Source organism: Talpa occidentalis, unplaced genomic scaffold, assembly GCF_014898055.3.
Source record: "Talpa occidentalis isolate TD23 unplaced genomic scaffold, MPIMG_talOcc4v2.1 talOcc4.15, whole genome shotgun sequence".
Classification (NCBI taxonomy): Eukaryota; Metazoa; Chordata; class Mammalia; order Eulipotyphla; family Talpidae; genus Talpa; species Talpa occidentalis.
Genome location: NW_023601543.1, coordinates 63,454,753 through 63,476,975, shown reverse-complemented (window position 1 = coordinate 63,476,975; position 22,223 = coordinate 63,454,753). Strand labels below are relative to the sequence as shown.

At 42.9% G+C, this 22,223-nt stretch overlaps 2 protein-coding genes across 3 annotated transcripts in view; both read right to left on the bottom strand.

Moving 5' to 3' along the window:
* Positions 1-907: 907 nt before the first annotated feature.
* Positions 908-17,167, bottom strand: CUNHXorf38 (chromosome unknown CXorf38 homolog). Of its 2 annotated transcripts, none has more exons than XM_037512516.2 (7): positions 16,939-17,167; positions 16,620-16,754; positions 11,138-11,257; positions 9,699-9,848; positions 9,119-9,298; positions 3,026-3,188; positions 908-2,603 (listed from the first exon to the last, which is right to left on the bottom strand). In XM_037512516.2, the coding sequence occupies exons 1-7, from the start codon at positions 17,152-17,154 to the stop codon at positions 2,569-2,571; spliced, it is 999 nt and encodes a 332-aa protein (XP_037368413.1). In that variant the 5' UTR covers positions 17,155-17,167; the 3' UTR covers positions 908-2,568. The 2 variants fall into 2 exon arrangements, with proteins under 2 accessions (XP_037368413.1, XP_037368414.1); XM_037512517.2 differs by having other exon boundaries at positions 9,774-9,848.
* A 2,093-nt stretch (positions 17,168-19,260) lies between these two features.
* The window catches only part of MED14 (mediator complex subunit 14), a 70,832-nt gene continuing 67,869 nt past the window's right edge, over positions 19,261-22,223 (bottom strand). The window contains 1 exon segment of the mRNA XM_037511682.2: positions 19,261-21,587. Coding sequence (XP_037367579.1) covers positions 21,514-21,587 — 74 coding nt within the window. The 3' untranslated portion in view covers positions 19,261-21,513.

Here is a 22,223-nt window from a genome sequence, read left to right as displayed (position 1 = left end):
TTTAATAAGTAAGGTTATCCTCACCCCCTTAAGTCCTCTAAGCTCCCTGGCAAAACACAAGCTAAAATCCAGAGAACTGCCCTATCTTTGCCACTATAATGCTAAAAAAGTTCTATTTCTTTCAAAACTATGAACACATATTGTGTCGCAGGGAGAGGCCAAGAGCAAATAATATTGCAGGATGAAAACAAGCCTCTGAGATGAAGTAAAGGCCTGTCCTGACAGGAGTCCGGGCTTCTTCTGACACTGCCTCACCAGTACCCCTGGAGGTGGCAGTGACCTCCACAAAAATGAAGGCCACAACATACCCCAGGAAACACGATCCATTAAGTCTTGCAGTTTTAATTTATATTGTTCACGGTTTTTTGAAATTAAAAATTTTAATTAAAAAATTTCAAGATACACAAGTGCAAGTCTGTGGTTTCATATGGGCGAATATAAAATAGAAGAGAGCAATTTCTTCTAAACCCTTCCCCATCAACCCCAGTTCCCTTCACAGAGGTAACACAGTCTGGAATAACACAAAACTGTCCAGACCCCTGTTATTTGAAAGTGCAAAAACTCTCTCAGCATGCTAGGCACTTTAAACCAATTTGCTCTTCAATTTATCGTTCTCTCCATAGCTGCCACATCACCTTTCTTTTTAATAGCTGCATGGATGTGCCGTGCTTCATTTAAGCAGTCCTCTCTTGATGGCCGACAGACAACGCTGCTGCGAACGCCCTTTGTGCACACCTTGCGCCCACTGTGTAAAAGAGAGGCCCATGGGGCCTGCCCCTGTACATGCTGCATTTGCGCTCAAGCCCCCCTACGTGGAGATCTTTCTTTCTCTGTTTCAAGTTTAATGTAACAAGTGTCGCCAAGTATATTTTCTAAACAGTGTCTTTTTTTTTTAAGATTTATTTATTTATTTATACAAGCACTGGGTATAGTCAGAAGCGCGGGAGGGTGAGAGGGTTCACCAGAGCCAGAGCGGAGAACAGAACAGGCTGACCGACGAAGTACACTGCTGCGGGGAGCAGCGGGCAGCAGGAGAGGTCTGCGTGCCATGTGGAACCCTCGCCCGGCGGCCAGGGATCGAACCGGCGCTGCAGAGGCTGCGGGCAGCTGCGCAACCCAGCGCTCAACCGCTGCGCCACCGGGGAGGCCCTCTAAACAGTGTCTTTATCAGAACACACACTAAATAACTCTAGTAAGATGACAGCTCTTAGCATCACCATTCACACCTTCACAGATTCTCATGTTGCACATACTTCGGTGCCTGGCACACGGCTAACAGTTGATAAACGGTTGTGGGATGGATAAGGGAAAGCTAACTAAATACAAGAGCTATAAAATGAAAGTGTTCATAGTCCAAACTTCCTAAAGGAAGAAATCAGGTCTTAAATTGGTTAGTGAATCAAGATTTAATTTGATCCCAAGTTTTGTATCTTATATCTGGAACCCTGGAAAGTTTAAGTTTCTTAGTTGGGGTGGGGAGGCAGCTGTAAGAATGAAAGTTCTTTACTACTGAAGTCTTCTCAAGGAATTCTGTGAAGGGAGAAAGGGTAGAATAAAGACCACACGATAAGGGAAAGATAAAAGCAGGAAAATGTAGGCACATTTGCACTCATTTAGATTTTATAAAATGATAGTAAATGCAAATATCCCCCAAGCTCCCCCCATTCCGCACAGATTACACCCAGGATAAAAATTTCATTCTTCAATCTCATAACGAAAGGCCAGGTTTAGTTACTATCAGTGTAACTAGCATTTATCTCTATGGATCAGCCTAAGCTATCAGTTGACCCTTTAGTCAACAAATGCTCAGGAGCACAGCAGGGCCAGGCCCTGTACTCTGTACCGGCGAGTAACTGAACAGCGAGCTGAATGCTGCGGGAGCTCACTGTTCCTGAGTGTGCCACACAAGCCAGCAACTGCAGAGCTTCCCGACAGCCCTGGCTGTGATGGCGGCCTGGGCCCTCCCCGCTTTGGTCAGTCAAGCCACTGTGTTCTCCAGCCCCCACTGACCTGTCTGGTCCCATCTCCTTAAGTATAAATGCAGGAAGTTTGCTGCAGGCTTCCAAAAATGGGTAGTAACAGTTTTGCACTAATTGGAAATGACTAAAAATGGCCCTTTTTTTGGCCTTCCTCCAAAAAGGAAGGCTTTGTATCCCAAAATTTACATCCCAGCCTCCCCTCGTGAATGACTTTCAGGAAGCAGGCGTGGGGCTCTTGTTTGCCAGTGGACAGAGAACTCCGCGTGACCCTTCAGACAGGCTGGACACAGCCTTTACTGTGTTAAGCAGGTAGAGTTTAGGGCCAGAAAAGAATCTGAAAAAAACAAAAAACAACCCTCCCCAACCCAACAACCTGATAGCAAGTTTTGGCACAAGAGTAGGTAACGTTTTTTGGTCAGTGGAGAACACACAACATCAAGCTTGTGAATATTTTAAAAAATGCTCCCAGAGAAACAAAGGGAAGTGGAGGAAAAGGCATTAAAAATTCCTTTTTCTTTAGGTGAAACACTCTTGCAAGTTTTTCCTTTAGCACAGAAATCGGTGACTGAGACAGAAGCCACGCCGACCTTCACATGACACGTTTGATTTTTGTCAGAGGGCAACCTAAAATAAAAGCAAATACTTAATTTATCTGAAGAAAAAAAGTAAAACACTGAAAACATTTATTTTAATGTGTTTTTTTTAGGATAGTTAATGAGTTGCTATTACTGCTACAGCCAAGAGCAAGGTATCACTGGAACCGTTTTAGGGCTGAATTTTTTTTTTTTTAATTGTGATATAACATTGCTCCACTTAGACCAATGACTTCAGGTTTATTTGACTAAAGCAAGCTGAGAGAGTTATGCTGAATTACTAACTGCTGTCAGCAGTCAGAGCACAAAGCAGAGTGTCCTTTTTTTCAAATAACAAGAGTATAGGGACACCAGATGACTACGCCGGGAACCATTACGGCCTTCTGTGAGAGAACAGACATCAAAGACACAAGACTGTTCTGTCCCTCTTTAACGTGATCCGCCTGCACTCACCACAGGCCTCGGCGTCAGGTGTCTGTTCTCTGGGCTCCTCAGAATCCAGCTGGTGATGCGGTATGTGGAGGCTGTCGAGCTTCTGGATCTCTTCTGTAAGATTATTTCTGAGATCCTCGTTGTTTCTCAGAAATTCTTTCACCACTTCCAGTTGCCTTAAGATCTGTAAGAGGGACCCACACCATGTTCAGCGTAGGTGGATTTACAGGAGACTCATAACTCAGATCAAATAGCTCCAGACAGGCTCCGTCTAACATGTCCACCAATAGCTGGCATGGGGCCACACAAGGGCGGTGTTTGCTTGTTTCCCCCAATTTTTTTTGCTTTAAAACGTCCTGCATTTGTACTTAAGGGCTATATTTTTCTGTCTCTATCTATATACGTATATATAGGTACATGCAGACATACACACGTGTACTCAGAAGCACATAAACAATCCTATCTATATGAAAAAGTAAAATAAATCCCTTTCACTTTGAATTTTATACCCACACATTTATTACTATTAAACATACACATAGCTATATATGCATATATAAAAGTAGCCCGAATGAGAAGATTTTCATTTTGAATTCTGTGCCATCTACAACTATTAAATATATATATGTACACACATATATACCCATATACACATGTCTACATACCCATATACACATATGCATGTGCATACAGCTATGTAACAGTAATAAATGTCTAGGCATAAAATTAAAAATGAACACAAGGGTACAAGGTAAAAAGTCAGCCCTCTTCCTATCCCCAGTCATAGATCCTATCCTAAGAGGTGACCACAATGAAGTTTCTTGTGTTTCCTTCAGAGATATCCTGTACATTTACATGTATACATTTCATTTAAAAAACTCTAGCTTTACTGAGGTCTGATGACACATAAACACTTTTTAAAAACAAGTGGCAGCACTAGACATTGTTCTTCAGCAGGCCTTTTCGACATCAGATCAGAAAGAGTGATTATGTAGATTATTTTATTAATGGCTAAATAACATTTCATTGTGGATGTTTCATATTTTAACATACTATTTCAAACCTCTGAAAAGACAAGTAATGCTGCTGTAACTGATCTGGTACATGTGTCATCTTGCCTAAGTGACAAGGCTATATGCAGAGTCTTTTAAAAGTAGAATATAGTCTTGGGCCTCCCTGGTGGCGCTAGGGGTTAAAACGCAGTCTAGGAAGCTGTCCACAGCTTCTGCAGCACAAGTTCAATCCCCGGCCAGGGAGCTACCCACATGGCACAGCAGACCTCTCCTGACTCGCCCACTGCTCCCCTCAGCAGCATACTTTGCCAATCCGCCTGTTCTGTTACCCACTCTGTCTCTGTCTCTCACTGCCCACACCTCTGTTCTGTACCCCAGCTCTTGTATACATAAATAAATAAATCTTTTTTTTTAAAAAAAGTAGAATATAGTCTTAATTAATATATTTTGTCAAAACTGCCATTTAGAGGTTAACCAACTTAAACTCCCACCATTAATGTATTTCCTGATGTTTAAATTAATACAAGAAATCTCAGATAGTACCATGGAAATCTTTTCATTCAGGCTTATCCCAGAAAACCCTCACCCATCTCTGTTTATTACAAGGATGAATGCTACTCATAGTTTTGGGTGAGGGGCCTCAACTCCAAGCTAAGTCAAGATGATCTAAGTTAATGAAGGAAAGTGGTGGAGCACCTTCCCCCTAGCAGTGTGGTGGTTCTCAAACTAGAGAGGGCACATCACTGACTCTGATGTGCAGGTATAGGCTGTAATCTTAGCAGGCACTCAGGTTACTGTGATAGAAGCAAATGAGACAGCCAGATGCTGAAGCACAGCTGCCAGGGGTGGAAGGGAGGGGAAAAGTGGTCAGTGCTCATGACCAGGATGAACAGGGAGCAAGTGTGGCTAGGGAGGAGCTGAAGATGGCCAGAGGGCTTCACGCAGGGGAATTAAATAGATGGGGATGTGCCCTTCAGGTGGAGCAATTTATCACATGGCTGGAAACAAGCCTAGAGCTCCCGATACCTGGGCTTTACGTAACAAACCTGGAAGCCCCAAAGTGTGAAATCCCAGCATATGTCAGTCACTGTGAGTGCCACACTGGGAGCACCTCAGGGCCCTTCTCATGGCCCCTATCAGATGCCTGTGATCACACTGGTTGGGACTGTGGACCCACATGCAATCCAAAATGGAGAGGGGTCCTCCCTCCCCCTGTCTGGAGACCTCATTTGATGACTTGGGAGCTGTGACCCTTTGTGCTATCACCTCCTGGCCCTCTTGCTCTTGAAATGTGCTTAAGAGGGGTGATTATTTTAGTTTGGTTGGGGGTGAGGGGAGGAAGTAAAAGTGAGGTTTTCAAAAAACTTATTAAGAACAGAAAGGACTTGTGGACGTTTCTATAAAGAGGGAAGAGGAAATAGAGATGGAAAAATTGAAAGTACTAGAGCAATTATGGAATGTAGTCATGCTCAGAGTTTGAAGTTCAGCTTTGTCACTTCACTGGCTACGTGACTCTGGAAGACACTTGACCTTTCTGACCTTGCTTCCACATGCAGTCTTGTGGGATTAGAAGTACCCACTCATTTCTGGTACATTAATGCCTGGAACATTCTGGGACACTCCCCCTTTCCTACATTTAACAAGTGTCCAGCGAGACTGGACCCAGTTATTCTACTGTGTGCCTGGCATATTCTAGGCCGAGATGCCTACACCTCCATTCACCCAGTCGCACAAGCCAAAACTTCTGCACTTGCCCTTGACACCTCTTTCTACCGCATGCGACATCTGCTTGCCTTTCCACCACCTCTACATTCCCATCCTGGTCTGAGCCATCCTCTCTCTTACCTGGTAACTGCAGCAGCCTCCGAACAGCTCTTCCTGCTTCTGTCCCATGGCTGCCATCCCGAGGACATGAAGCCCAACAGGACCTGCATTCTCCGCCTTCGCTACGCTCACCCAGTTTTCATGCCCACCCCACTCCAGGCGCACTGCTCAGCTTGCCGATTCCTCTCTGAATGTTCTTGTTCCATACAGTGCACACAGCTAACCCCCACCTCCTTTAAGAATGCTGAGCCACCTACCAACTAAGCCACATTACTGCCACCAATACTCTGCCCTGCTGATCCCCATACTCTGCTCAACACTACATCTCCTTCTGATGTGCCCCATCATTTACTTATTATGTTAGCTGTTTGCTGTCTGTCTCCCCTGCAGGGATCTTTGTTCTGTTCACTGACACATACCAAACTTCTGGAACTGTGCCTGGCACGGAATAGCTGCTCACTCTCAGTGAATGTTTCTGGAATATAACAAAGTGTCATTTTCAATTCTTTCCCTGGCTGCCTCCAGTATGTTCTGTCACTACCCCTTCTCCGGAGCTTCCCCATGGATCTCCGTGAAGGTGGTTCCCTCACCTTGGTTTAAGAAACCTGTAATGATTTTAAAGAACATGCATGTACTTTACACGAATGTCTGCCAATTGCTGTGCTCAATGTCCTTTAGTTCACTTTCAACCCCGAGACCCTAATAGAGGACTGAGGTCCAGCACCCATGTGAAGGACTCTTGGGTGGCAGCTGAGTTCTGCAGCAGATGGGCCCCTGGCAGACACACTACACACTTGTGCTAAGGGTCTGAATAACTGCCACTCCCATTTGGCTCTGCAGTAGATAGCATTTTACGATCACAGTTATGTGCACAGGGTATTTTAATGAAAGCCTCTCTCTCTAATGTTATATATCACTAAGCCTTGTCAAACAAACAGAAAAGAAGAGCGATGTTAAGCTCCTGCTACACATGTGCTCCTTGGCACTCTCAAGCTGGGCAATCCATTTGCGGGAACCATCACACTAAATTACCACCATTAACCATTTTTTCTCAACACTATCCCTACTATTTTAATGAACACCAGAAACAGGGCTTGTTAAACATTCACAAAAAAATGTCCCTGTGGTTGTACTATAATCATGGTATTTCCTGATTCCTAGATATATATTTGTTCTTATTTTAACATCTTAAATGAGAATGTATCTTACCACTGATAGTGTCTTATGGTTAAGATGGCAGCTTTTTTTTTTTTTCTTAGAAGTAACTGATTTAATGGTGTGTCTTAAAACTGAAGGCATTTTCCATTGACTAAAATTTGGTTTAGCCTCTGATTCTGGAGACTAACTCTAAAGAACACGGATAACCACACATGGTGCTGAATTTTCAAAAGAGGTCAAGTTCCACACATCATGGAAAGCCAACCTTCAGCTTCTTAGAGATAACACGCCAATCAGCCCCAACTCCCATTTTCATCAATTGAAATATCAAGAGAAATGCCATGGTCTACTAAACAGAAAGCATGAAAAGTGAGCATTTATAACTTTATCTTGAGATTTTGGGACCCAGTGAATAAGCCAATTAACCCCAATTTCTTCCCTGTAAAACAGAGATAATGAGGGATGGAAATTTATAGCTCCAAGCTCCTCAGTGATACAGGATCTGCAGCATGGGCTGTGGAAAGGCACAGGACCAGAAGCGGGGAGACCTCTGGGTCAGCCTTTACCCCCAGCTGTGGGGCCTTGCACCTGTCAGTGCCTGCTCCTTGGGGTCACTGCTTTGCATGTAAAGTGGGGGACAAAGGACAGGTTACCTTCCAGCTCATGGCTTACGTAGTTCCCTGGCTTAAGTGTATTTCTACTGATGTGTTTTGTGCTCTGTTACACAAACAGAAAAAGAACTACAACTCCCCCAAGAGAGAAGAGAGAACTACTGAAGACTCAGGGGCAGTGAGCCTGATCCCCTGTGACTTCTCTTATCTACTCTGCTTCTAAAAGAAGCAGTAGGAAGAAAGCCAGGGCTGGTTCTAATGGCATTTTAAAATAAAGCAAGATAAAACACATGTCTTTAGAAAATAGAATATTTAACCTTCTTACTCAGCAATTTTAAATATCTATGGTGTGCCAGGGCCGGCATACCCCAAACCACTGGTACCCAGTCCCTGTATCAAAAGAGCTCACTAAGCTGAATACAGAATCTGAGTCAAAGTGATAACAGTTAATAAAGGCACAAAGACCAGTAAGGAGCATGGCTTAATGAAAGGAATATATATTCTCTCTGTTTTCAATGAGGTAACCAGTAAAGCTACTTTCTTTTTGAGCAAGGTGAAATGAAGAAATAAAGCAATTCCAAGATCTCCTGTTTATGTCGAATTCTAATCCAGCAAATGCTGGAATATTCCAGAACCTTATTAGAATACAATTGTACTACTGTTAGGTACATTTCTCCTCTACTCCCTTATTAGAACTTGAGCACATTAGTCTAAAGTCTCCTAAGCTAGAAACCTTGCTGTCCTTTAACTCCCCTCCTACTAGCCTTATGCCATGCTTCAAGTAATTTAACCATCAGTTTTACCCAAGTAATGCCCCCAGAATCCTTCTTCACACCTCTAGTTCCTTTCAACTTCACACAACTCTAAGAGTCTCCTAGCTAGTGTCCAATGTTCAACTAAGAGTAAACCTTATAAAAGTCCCATCTGATCATATCACTCTTTCTTGCTTAAAAACATCCTTTGGCTCCCTACTGCTCTTTGGAAATAAAGTCCAAATCCCTTGGTGCAGCACAGAAAACCTTTCAAAATATGGCTTCATCTCCTTGACCTCCCTCCCACCCAATGCTCACCTTGTCACTGCCCAAGCCTACTATTCTTTCCTGTCTGTCCAAGTGCTATTCCTTCTCAAGAACACCCTTTTCCTCTTGCCAACTTCTCAAACTCTTACTTCATTCTGTTAGTCCCAGAAAAATAGCAACTTCCAGCACAGTCTTTTCTGCAACCTGCCCTGGACATGCAGGGAATCCCCAGAGCTTCTGGTGCAGGACTCTGTGGTGGCCCTTACCATGGGGTTCCAGTTTATGGCGCAAAGTAGGCATGCAGATGTTTGCTGATTAAGTGAAAATATTTCTTTAAGGGTAATAGTAACCTCTGCAAAAAGAATATTCATTTCTGGAAATTGTTGGATTTATAAATCAGAAACATCATTGGAAAATGTTAAAATGAGCTACTCTTCCTCTCTCCTGTTTTGTTTTCTGCCACAGAGGATGCAGTACTTCTGTTTTTACCTCTTCAGGAAACACCTCTTGCTCTTTTGCTTGAAGATAGATCTCTTGAAGTTTTTCCTTTAGTAATTCCATTTCTATTTCATTTACTTGGCTTTCACTCAGGTAAACTCCTGTATCACATTCATATCCATCTAGCTGATCTTCCTCAGGGACGTGGACAGCCCAGTCAGATGTCAACAGCTGTTGGATGACGGAACAGATATAAGAGCTGATTGAATGAAAAAGATATGCCATTGGATTATTCAAAGAATGCATAACCAAACATCATTAGCTGCCTCTATTTTAATAGCATATTCTGACCACAGAAAAGCTCCTCAGACCAGCACAATTCCATATTTCCTATCAACCTTTTTCCTCCGCTTACATTCTAAAATTTTGTTTACATCTTATAAACCTCAAATTCTAAATGGGTAGTTATGGTTGTTTTATCCCCTTAGTCTTTTTTTAAAAAAACATTTTAAAAGGACAGGCTTATTGGGAAAAGGAGAAAGAAAAAGAGAGGCACCTGCATAGTCACAGGCAGGCAGGAGAGTTGGTCCCCTTAGTTCCTGATGCCAGAACTATTATGTATGGTTTTTACCTCTTCTACTCTGGAGTATACTGCCACAATCTCTGGGATATTCTTGAATTCATTCAGAAAATTCTGGATCTTCACCTGAAAATCTTGAAGCCAGGTAGAAGATACTTTCATATCTGAAGAGTGCATGATTTCATTACGACACTTAATCACCTACAGAAAGACAAAAAAAAAAAAACAAAATGAAAGCCTTCAGAATCAAACAATGGGGTAAATAGATTTTGTAATGCCAAAGAAAAATTACAGAAAGGCTTTACTAATTACAAAATCCAGAAGTGTGGCCTGTAGGTGGCATCAAGGCTTCAGGAGATATTCAACCCTTGTCACTTGAAAATAAATTAACTGGGATAAGAAATACAAACAAGCCTACAATTATTGTTCACCCTTGAGATCTTGTGACTGGCTGGGTATCTCTTACCGCCTCTCCACCCCCTCCCCCAAGTCCCTTAAAACCACCTGCCAAAGAGCAAGAGTATTGGCCACTGGCTCTGGATAGACCCAAAGGCTGAAGCAGGCAATGCAAAAAACCCTTTAAATAGTGTTGCAGTTTCAGGAAGCTAGGCCAAGGAAGTTTTCTGATGCAAAAACCATTATAGAAAAAAAATCAAGTTTTTCCCCACATTTTCAGACAGAGGGCGCTGTGGGATCATATATTAATGTGTACTTCACATACACAAAAGATATTACAGGGGTTAACTTTGTGCTGAGTTGTCTGCTGATGTCACAAAGAAGTCTCAGTTTCTGCTGCAGGCATGCTAGCAAAATATACATGCATTTTCCTCTACATATTATAAATTATCCAGAAATGCTATATATTCTTTTCAGTGACCCTTTAATAAATGTGCCAGAGCTGTACTCTGGTGAAACAGAGCAAGTCTAAATCTCCTACAGGAAATTTGACATTGTTTATCCATTAGTGTTTATGTTTTCTTCTGTTCTAGTAATTTGGTCTTCAACTGCTTAGCCAATGAGATTTATTAACAGAAGGGCAAGATTCAATGCTGGTATACAAAGAACAGAGTGATGGCTTTCTCTACATTTTTTTCTGCTGTTTTTTTTTAATGTATATATGGAAAATCGCTTTGCTTCTGTTTATAGCAGAACAGGGAGGATAAATATGAGGTTCATCTATTAAGCAGCCAACAGCACATTAGCACTGTTGTTGAGAAACTTCGATTAGAGAAAATTGAAGGGTCAGTCTGCTGACCGCAATCACATGGAGGCTCTTGGACATCACAAAGGGGCGTGTGAAATGAGCCTCACGAGCCTGCTTAGTGATGCCAACTTTCAAGGACAGTCTTTCTTTGCACATTACTCTTTTAGGGAGAGATAGTGGGCTACATCTGCAAGGCTGCTTTAGCATCACAGGGTGTATTTCTTGACTGGTCTTCATAGTACCCTCCCAACTCTTGTGGTATGGTTTCAAATGTGACAGCTCTTACCTCTGTGACTTTCTTCCGGTCAATCTTGAAGTGATCACAGGAGTTGATGAGACTTAAAAGAGCAACTGCATCACACTCCTCGGGTCCTGCTTTGTCCGCCTGTCCTCGGGGCATGAAGGCCTGGAGAAGGGGAGGCATGAGGGGCACCTGAATCTCCTTCGAGACTCGCAGGGCAATTTGTTACTGCCCATTTCCCAGATGAAGGCTGAAATGCTTACTGAGATTTCAAGTGAGTAGAGCCTCACGAGTCCAGATCACAAGCCAGGAAAACAGGTTGTCAGCTAAGCCTCAGCCAAGGGCAGTAATGAAAGGCTGTAACTACCTGTCCCTCTGCTACCAGAAACACGTGCGTGCTGAACATAACTGGTTTTGTGCTCTCTGAATGGCACATAAGCAGGAAACATGGATGGAAAGCTCCTTTTTTCTTTTCCTTACTGAAATTTCAGTGGCTGAGTTGTTAAAGATTTAAAACTACTAGTTACTCTAAAGTGGACATTACAAATGACTTGGGAAAGCTTAGTATAATAGTATAAAGTTAAACAGTCTGGGCTTTGGAGTATAACAGAACTGGGTTCAAATCCCGGTTCTGCCACTTGCCAACTGTGTGCCCTTAGGCAAGTAACTTATCCTCACATGCCTCATCAGTAAGCTGAGGATAACTGTCCTCATCTACCTTAAAGGTTGTTGAGAATTAAATGAGTTAATGCAGGTAAAGCATTTGCATGATGGTTTACACATACTAATAAACAAGCCACAAAAGTTTGCAACTTGCAACTATTATTTGATTTGCAATATGAGTAGGCCTGACAGAAGAGTAACAAATGTAGGACTAGGGCTTAAGATACTAGATATACACCAGAAGGGCCTGTTTTAGCCTGATCTTGCGTTTTATAGGATTTTATGGCAAGGGCCCCCAAAATGGTGTTAAGGCAAGGTTTGGGCCTATTTTCTGAAATATTTCCAAATTTACATCTGCATGCAACAACTTTCCTAAGTTAGGAAGCTAAGAGTACATTGCTGCCAAGGGAATAGAAAAGATGACATATGAATATTTACTTTAAATAAAGAAGCTTGTTCCCTTGAAAACAAACACATTTCAGTAAGCAACTACAACCCCCCCCCCCCCCCACAGTGCTGCTTGAAACAGTATTCCTGAAAGGGCTTGTGGTAAGTTTCCACATGCCCCAAGGAGAGTTGGGGTAATGTTCTTTACAGAGTGGAATCACACACCCGAGTCTCCTATAATTAAGAAGGACTTTGTGTGCATAGAATGGCCCTATCAAAAGATACAGTAGCCAGTACCGCCACTGTCTTTTTCTCTCTTAACAGCCATTGACATGCCCATGCTCTGAAATAAGTCTATTATGGATGCTACACACACTAACAAAGAAGTTAACTGACGTAGCATAGGCAAACTAATGCAATGAAATAGAAGAAAATAAATTGCTTACTTTAGCTGTCGCTGAGAGGAAAATCCAGAGGGTCTCAGCCACCTCAAAGTCAGGCATAATTTTTCTTTTCCAGTATTAAGGCATGTCCTGTCTGGCATTTTCTCACCAACATAAACCTGCCTCTTCCACGTTAAAGTTTTATTCTAGTAATCATTGCCTTCTTTCAGAACCAGAAGCCGACAGGGAAGCTCTGCTGCCTTTTTGCCACTGACAGCAGCCTTGCAAAACTGTCTGGCATACCACGTGTCCCGCATGATTGCCTCTCACTACCCTCGACTGTTTCTTCATTGAGTAGCAGAAAATGAGGTTGGAGAATAAACAGAGGCCAGATCATGCTGGGCTCAGTGGCCGTGGAAAGGAGTTTGGAGTTTGTTCTGAGGACATCAGGAAGCCATCCATGAGTTTTAGGCAAGGGAAGACAGCGATGCAATTCCCACTTGAAGACCACACTTCCTGCTGTGTGGGAAACCGAGGAGAGGTGAGCAGGGTCGCAGAGGTGGCCAGGAGGAGGCCAGGCAGGAGAGAGCAAGAGCTGTGGCTCGAGATGCAGAGAACATACATTCCAAAAATATCTTGCAGGTACAAATGAAGAGGGGAGGAAGAGAGCAACAAGAATGACTGTAGGTAGCTGGTGGTGCCACAGACATAGGTGTGAGAAGCAGATATGAAGAGTCTGTCTTGAGAAGTCAACGCAACATGCACGGGGGGTAAGGCAGAAGAGGGGTCAAGCCAGCAGCTGGATATGGGCCAGGCATGGGGAACTCAAAAGAGGGCAGGCGTAAAGGCAGCATTTAATATTGACCTCCACAGACCAAGGCAATATTACTAGAGGAAAAGAGAGGTCCGGACAGAAGAGGCCTGAGGAAGGCCAAAGACTCTCCACTTAGGAGGAGGCTGAGGAGGAGGGGCTGGGAAAGTAGGAGACCCAGGAGAGAATGGTGCCACAGAGCATCAAGAAGAGTGTCATGGGCCTCCCCGGTGGCGCAGCGGTTGAGCGCTGGGTTGCGAAGCTGCCCGCAGGCTCTGCAGCGCCGGTTCGATCCCCGGCTGCTCCCCGGCCACCGGAGGAGGGTCCCACAGGGCGCGCAGACCTCTCCCGCCGCCCGCTGCTCCCCTCAGCTGTGTGCTTCGGTCCTTCTGCCTGCTCTGCTCCCCGCTCTGGCTCTGGTGAATTCTCTCACCCTCCCACGCTTCTGACTGTACCCAGTGCTTGTATAAATAAATAAATAAATCTTAAAAATAAAAAAAAAAAGTGTCAGCAGCACTGGATGTCAGAGAGGTGAGAAAAGCGAGCAAAAGAGGACTGAAGGTCACACGCGCCCCTGACAAGAGGCAGTGGAGTGGCAGGGGCAGAGGTCAGGGTGGAGTGGGGCGAAGAGTCTGTGGGAGCTGAGAAAAAGAGAATAGGCATAAAACCTCTGTGAGAAGTGTTACTGGGTAGGCTCATGGGAGACAGAGAAATGGAGAGATAACTTAAAGGTGCAGGTCAAGGAAGGTTTTTTTTTTTTTTTAATTTTACTGTCCAAGTAGTTGTTCAAATGTTTAGAAAGCTTTATTGAGATATAATTCACATGTCATATAAGGATATCAGCATGGTGACTAAAGTTAATAATACCGTGTTGTATATTTGATAGTTGCTAAGAGAGTAGATCTTAAGTTCTCATCACAAGGAAAAGTTTTGTTAATTATGTATGATGACAGGTATTAACCAGATTTACTGTAGTGGTCATTTCACAAAATAGACAAATATTAAATTATGATGCTGTACATATGAAACTAAAATACTGTTCTGTCAATTATACCTTAATAACAAATTAGGTGTGCAGTTCAGTGATTTTTTTGTATATTCAGAGTTGTATATCTGTCACCACATTTGACTTACTATTTTCATCACCCCAAAAAGAAGGTCTCTAGGCATTGGCAAGCAAAGGCCTAGGCAACCACTAATCTACTTTCTGTCTCCATTGATTTGCCTATTCTGGACATGTCATATAAATGGAGTCCTATTACTGGCTTCGTTCACTTAGCATGTTTTCAGGGTTCATTCAGTGTTGTAGCATGTATGGGAACTGCACTCCTTCTCGCGGCTGAATAATATTCCATTGCTGGATAGACTATGTTTTGTTCATCCATTCACCAGCTGATGGACATTTCTTATTTCCAACTTCCAGTTATCATGAGTAGTGCTGCTGCATTCATTCTTGCACAGTTTTTTGTGGATGTATATTTTCATTCTATAGAACTATTTTTTCAAATAGTTACTGTTAAATTTTTTGTTTCTTAGAAAAAAAAATTAAACCAAGGCCATATTCAAGCTATTTGTATGGTGATGGGAATAAGCTAGAGGGAAGCAGAGTGGCCAATTGAAGACTCAAAGTCTTTGGGTAGGTGGGAAGGGATAAGGTCGAACATGTAAGTGGAGGGGTAGGGTATGAAGAAGAGATGTGCTTTTCCTTCTTTGCAGCAGAAAGAAGACAATGATGCACATGGAGGTAGGTTGGTAAGTGTGGTAAAAAGAGGAGAAAGCATGTATGGGAGGTGCGGGGGTGTATCCATCAACTCCAGGAGACATGAGCAGAGTTAGCAGCTGGAAATGAGGCAGAGAAATGGAAGTAGGAACTTGGTAGGGAAAGGCAGCAACAGGAGCAGGCGCCCACGGAGACAAGGCCAGACTGCTGGGGCTCCCAGTCAAGAATTGAAAGTGAAACCAGTTAGCTCCCTTAGAAGATTCTTCCCCTGAGCAGAAGGAGATGATAGTGTTGTTGGGGCTGGGGTGGGGCCAGGCAAGTTCAAAGAACAGAGGAAAAAGGAAGATGGTGTTGGAGAGAGTAAAAACAAGGGAACAGAAGGCCTGCAAGTGCCAGCAATGAAAAGTAGCATAAATAGGCGACATGGGCTCCAAGAGGCTTCCGAGGTTATGAAAAGTGGTGACAGACCACAAGGGAGGGGCAGCCACAGTAAAGGGGAGAGTTTAAGTTTCTTTCTCTTTTAGGTGAAAGCAGAAACTGGCAATTCTATTGTGACAGCAAAAGTAAAAATGGGGAAGAGGGTGTGGTGTGGCGGGTTTACTGGTCCATTACAGCCAAAAGTCTGGGGGGCATGAAAGATACCAACTTCCTCGTTGCTGAGGTTAGGGAACAGAGGCTGGTCCAATTTCACAACACAGCAGCTGAGCTAGGACTCTGTCCCCTGCTTCCCAAGCACTGTGCCTGCTACTAACTAGTATGTAGACTGACTCCAAACAGTATTTGTACCAGGAGGCCACTCTGACTGCCCCTCTCCACCCCCTGAGGGCTTCTGGCAAAAATCAAAGTGAAAAAAAAAAAAAACAAACCCAATCTGCCCACCATGTAAGTTACATTGCCAAGTTTTGAAAACAGTCTAACAGTTTCCCATGTGGCTACCTACTCCATCAATATCTCCCCAACATATTATTATTTAGCTGGATTTCTTGAGGTCCTTTCTATCTTGCTCTAACTTCCCTTGGATTACCTCGCCATCCTCCTGGCACTCTACAGCCATAATGAACTACCTAAGGAGTCTACCCTCAAGAATACCTTACCTGGGGGGGGTGAAAAGGGTAAAGGGGGTCAAGATGCTGGTGATCCATAGAAAGTGGAATTTGGGTGCTGATCATGATGTAGAGTAGAGTGTACAGATCTCAAAGTGTAATGCTGCACACCTGAAACCTAATTCTGTAAGTCAATACTAGTTCAATAAAAATTCATTGGACACAAAACAAAATCATTCCATGTTTCTCCCGTTGTGCCTGTGACTGTGATGCTCGCTGTAAATCTTGCCCCAGCATCTCCAGTTGAAATCTTTGCAAGCAGGAGCAAACTCAAATGCCTTCAGGAGATAAACAAGCAGGAAAAAAAGCCCCTATTTCATTAAGCTGGGTGGGTTCCAATATCACAGCCCTCAACCTCCCAGACCCTAGAGCCCTGAGGCCTGGGCTTCCACATAGGCCGAAGCTCCAGATCGCCTCTACCTGCTGGGGTCGTCCTACCCTCCCGTCCACAGGTGCTTACCTTGGCCACCTCCCAGGCGTCCACGGGCCAGCGGCCTGGCCGGCAGTTTCCCCAGTGGACATCTCCATTTCTGTTGGTGTGATGTTTCAAAATCTCCCGTTTCCACTCTGAACACACCTGACACTGAGGCTGAAACTACAGGGGGCGGCGGTGAGAAGGTGCCGGGGCGGAAGGGAGGGGCGGACAGTCCGGACAGCGGAGCCCTGGGCATGCGATCGGCCCCGTTCAGGGGAGGACACGGGACACTGAGCTGGGAGATGAGGACCGGGGTGGGTATGGGGTGGAGGGCGGTGGTCAATGCGCCCGCCCAGGTGCTCACCTGGCGGGCGCGCGGGCTGCACCGCGAGAGGCTGCTGCAGGCGGCACGGGGGCCCAGGCCCGGGACAGCGGCGAGAAGGCCCCGGTGGAAGGCGAGGACCTCGCGGCCGACGAAGCCCTGCAGGCAGCCGCGCAGCAGCAGCAGGCAGTGGCCCGCCTTCACCCAGTTCTTGTACTCAGCGCAGTTGAGGCGCGCTGCCAGCTCAGACAGCACCATTTCGCGCTCGGGCCGCGGGGCGGGGCGGACGGCAGCGCGCAGGCGCGGAAGCCTGAAAGTTCCCAGCGTCGCCGCCGTCAGCGCGCCCCGCCCAGAGACCGCCCCCAACGCGCGGGGCGTGGGCAGCAGAGAGCTCCGCGCGGTCCCTGGTTCCCAGGGCGAGGCCTTCTGACTTCCGGGGCACGTCGGCCCCTCCCGTCTTACGTGACAGCCGACGCGTAAGAACTTTGGTCACTCCAGAAAGCCGCTACCTGAAACCTCTCTCTTCTCTGTTCCCTTAAACTGAGTCCCACCCCCACCCTCCAGTCCCCGACTGGACTCCCACTGCACGTCCGTGCTGGTTCGGCTCACGTTATTGTAGAGATGAAGAAAGTGCTAGTGCACACTTCTTGAATTACTTATGCTCCTTGCCTTACACAGTTCTAGAAACTTACTTAACTGGTTCCTAAGTCCACAGATTGGCTGTAGCAAATTAGGTTATTTGTGAAATGTGACCCATGATTGCCTGTACTGCGAATCTATGATGCACCTACTGTGTGCCAAGGTGACACAAAGCTGAAAAACAGCCAGCACTAAGCCAGAGAACGGCTTCTTTCTGATCCTGAAACATCTAGCTTATATTACTTAGTAGTCTTGGTCATGTGATAACGAGGGCAAACTAAACATGAAGCCGTCCCCTGACTGTGAATCGCAGAAAAGTGGCATAGGCTTAGAAGCACTCTTTCTAATCTGAAATGACCCCTTCTTTGTTTCATCTTAAGCAGACTTTATTTGGTGTCGACAATTTATTTACTTAATTTCTCTGGGCCTTAGTTTACCCATCTGTAAAAGGATATTAACACTTACCTACTGGGTTGTTGTATTAAATACACACTGAAATACTTAAAACAGTGCCTGGCAGTGTAAGTTCTCAGAAAGTATTAGCTATTATTTTATATTGACCTAAATGTGCCTTTCATCAACCTGTCATATCCGTGGGCAAGGTATTGTACCAAACCACTGGCTATTTGGAAGCAGAGGCAATTTACAGAAAGTTGTGAGTAGATCATGGTCTCCAGGAGTTGGGCAGTACATTGTTGGCCGGCCTCTGCTTTCTCTTAGTAACTTCAATACTAAATTTGTGCTAAGTAAATTTCCTATCATTCCCTTAATCCATTCCCATCAAACCAAATGAAAATGAAAATTACTCAAAACAAATGAGCTATCCATTTTTCCCCTTACTGTCCCTTAAGTCTCTTGAAAGTTCTCTTTAAAATTTCTGTACATTGATTTTTTATATCAGGAAGACTTAGATGATGATAAATATTAGAGTAAAATGTAACAGGTATTACTTGTGGGGAATATTATGAAAGAAATGAATACATTCTATGTTGAAATGGGATCTGAATTTAAAGTAACAAAATTATGGTTCTTTATTAACTTAACCATTGTCCATTCATTAGTATCCTATGGCTGAACAGGTTACCGTGATAAATGCCAAAGTTTTTAGTGGTATTAAAATTCACTGTCATGTATATTTTAGTTCAGGCTTGCACTGAGTTCACTCAGTTATTTTTCGTATGTAAGGTTCAGCCTCTGTTATTAAGCTTGACATGGTCTGTTGAAGTTTTTGCTTCTTCCTAATTTTCTAAAGTACTTCTATATATTCTAAAACAGCATTTCAGCAAATGGAAAAAAAGGTGGCATATCAGGACCAATTCTTCTTTCAATATTAAACTAATACTAAGCTAGGGCCTCCCTGGTGGCGCAGCGGTTGAACGCTGGGTTGCGAAGCTGCCCGCAGCCTCTGCAGCGCTGGTTCAATCCCCGGCTGCTCCCCAGCCACTGGAGGAGGGTCCCACATGGAGCGCAGACCTCTCCTGCCGCCCGCTGCTCCCCTCAGCAGTGTACTTCGCTCCTTCTGCCTGCTCTGCTCCCCGCTCTGGCTCTGGTGAATTCTCTCACCTTCCCGCACTTCTGACTGTACCCAGTGCTTGTATAAAATAAATAAATAAAAATAAATCTTTAAAAAAAAACAAAAAAAAAATAAACTAATACTAAGCTAGACTACGAAAAATCTAAAACATCTTCATGAAAATTAACTAGAGAGTTGGTAGTTCTCTGAAACTTGTATAAATTTTATTTATCACTTAAATTACTAAAATCACATTGAAAACACCTTAAAGTTAAGACCCAAACCACCTATTAGGAAAAATCACTATGGGCATCCAGTCCCTTTGATTGAACCTGGGTAATTAAAGGTTAACAAAAGAGGCAAAAGACATGGTTTGTGATGAAACCTAGGATTCAAATACTAGTTTTTTCAAGCTTTAATAAAGTATATACCAATTCCAAGTACCAAGCATGATATCAAAATTCAAAATCACGGGTTTACTCTTAATGAGCATCAAAAGCAAATCCTGTGTATTGAATCCTACATTATTTTTGATTTGTACAATGCATTCAGAGACAAGTCATAATTAGGGGGAAAAAATGCTCACTGAATGCATCATGTTTAAAAAGGCAACTGACATTTCAAAACCACACTTAAAAGGGAAAATGCTGGAAAGTTATTTCTATCAATAAATTTGAGACATTATCCTACAGATAAAAAATACATTTCTTGTATAGACATGTAGATTTCTACATGAAAGAAAGGATTCAGTTTCAAATAGAAAAGGGCTGGCCCTTGAACAAGACATCTTAGATTGCCAAACTGATGTGATTACCACTGGAAGGAGAACTGAAACGGACAAAAGGTAAGTTAAGGAAACGATAAAAGTTTAGCTACCTGCTCCTGAATGGTGGCAGAGTTGGGCGAGAAGCAGGAGATGAAGGCAGAAATAAGACACAGAAGGGCAAAGAAGGCCTCAACTCTGACCAGAAAGATACGGAGAATCAAGCAAAGTAGAGAACAGATGATACAGCGGCAGCTAGATGCTTGAAACTAGAATTTGGCAGTTGATAGTTACAGAAGCTCAAATCACCTCAAAATGGAATTAGACAAAGCATCTAAAATTTAATGGAGAACCTGTATTACTGTGACCAGATATTCAGCATGGTATTAGCATTTAAAAAACTTTCCCAAATAATCAAGTCATCAGAAGATCTTCATAGACTTTGAAGCTTAAAAAAAGTCCCTGACTGACTAGGAGAGACACAAATGAATGCTCCAAAAAGAAACCCTGCTGCAATGTGTCAGTATCAGAGATTCCACTTGATCCTGGGCAGACCCTGGATCTTGGATTCTTCAAAGTGAGGGACTGCACCAGACTTCCTCCAAGCAAAATATTTCATCATTTTGTTGACAATGAATTAAACTGGGATTGCTTAAAACAATCCCAATTTTGGTGGGGAAAGTAAGGGAGGAAAGTTAAACAAGATAAAGAAACATCACAGAAATTTCACGCAAGGGTAGAATGTATTCAAGTTCTAGTTTCCTAATTAATGCTGTATGTATAAGTATACTTAAACTAAATTTGCCTAACAAAAAGTTCCCACATCCTCAACAGATGAGAATGATTGCAGTATCTGGGATCCTTGATCCATGAGCTAGTTTACTGTTTCTTCTCAAAGACTGGATTCTTTTATTTTACTCAAATCCTATACTGAAAGACAACCAAGGTGCTAGATGTTAATCACCAGTCAAGTTAGGAATGTTTGAAGAAAATGAATTAAGCTTGAAATAAAAAAGTAGACGTTCTGGTCAAATTTCAGACACGTATCATTAGAAATTAATTACTGGCCCCACCAGATTAAAGATGAAGGGAGGCCCTGAGAAGTCTATAAAGCTGATATACACACAAGTGAGTGTCACTGTTTGTTTGTTTGCTTTTAACCTAGTTTTATTAAATATTGCTTCTTTGGGATGTGTTTATAACAACTCCCAAAACATTTTCATGTAAGGTTTCAAAGCGATCATATTAAAATACAGCTTCAATATAAAGTTTATCACAGTTTTACAGTATTCAAAAATGACAGACCTGCCTTAAAAAACAAAACAAAAACCAAAAAAGGACTATTACACCCAAAAACATAAGAAAACAATTAAATAAACAAGTTTGGCATTTCCATAACTTTATAGTATAAAACAGAATATTAAATCTATTACTGGCAAGCGGACACTGATGTATTACCTAGATTGAAAGGTGTCCCATTTAAACACACTATACAAGTTCACTATACAAAAGATTGATGGTCTTTTTGATGAAAGAAGTGCACCCTGAAAAATTTTGCCAGTTTAGAATATTTAGCTCTTAAAGTCAAAAAAAGTCCTTTTTTTCTTTTTTAAACTGAAGGCTGAATTCAGTTTTGTTTTGTTTTTTTTTTTTTGTTGTTTTGTCTCATTTGTCAGCCTTCCTGGTTTAAAAACAATAGTGTCTATGGACGCCCACCAGGGGGCAGTGTAAGATTAGCCATTAAATCACGAACAGCTGCAAATATTGTGCATTCACCTGCAACAGAGAAAAATGGTCATTAGCCATTCGCAATACAGGAAAGATGATGTTAACACACCGGTGGGGGTAGGGGTAATTAAATCTAAAACTAGCAAGAACTTTAAAGATCAAAATAAATGACTAAATTTTAAATGTACAGGTTATAGGGGATGAAGCTTTAGTTTTAAGTATTAAGATAACATTTGGTTTGGGTTTTGTTTTTTCCTCATGAGGAAATTTTGAGCAAGTCCCGGTTAGGTTTGAATTTAAGAAGATATGCCTGGAGTTTCTCTACAGAAACACTGGAGCACTGGATAAGCTTTGAAGTTGGGCTTCAAGGCTACTGATAGCTGTTTTATGCATTTTGAATCTAATAAAAAGATCTAATTTATATGTAACATCAATGGTGTCCTCAAATTGCATGAAAGGGTCAGATTAAAAGGTCTATGACAATACTGTCCAATAGAACTTTCTGTGATGAGAGATAGTCTATATGTGCACTGTAGCTAAGCGGTACACTTGTTATGTAGCTCATGTGACTAAGGAACTGATTTCTAAATTTTAATTACCTTATTAGATTTATATAATCACATGTGGCTAATAAGCGTTATATTGGACAGCACAGTACTATATCATCTACTGAGGTTTTCTCCC

Bases quoted from the DNA above. Each gene is read 5' to 3' on its own strand.
- CUNHXorf38 (XM_037512516.2), bottom strand. From the start codon at position 17,154: ATGGTGCTGTCTGAGCTGGCAGCGCGCCTCAACTGCGCTGAGTACAAG. The intron at 11,258-16,619 runs GTAAGCACCTGT...CCCCTTCTCCAG, and splicing joins ACGCCTGGGAGGTGGCCAAG to GCCTTCATGCCCCGAGGACA. The intron at 9,849-11,137 runs GTAAGAGCTGTC...GTCTTTCTGTAG, and splicing joins ACCGGAAGAAAGTCACAGAG to GTGATTAAGTGTCGTAATGA.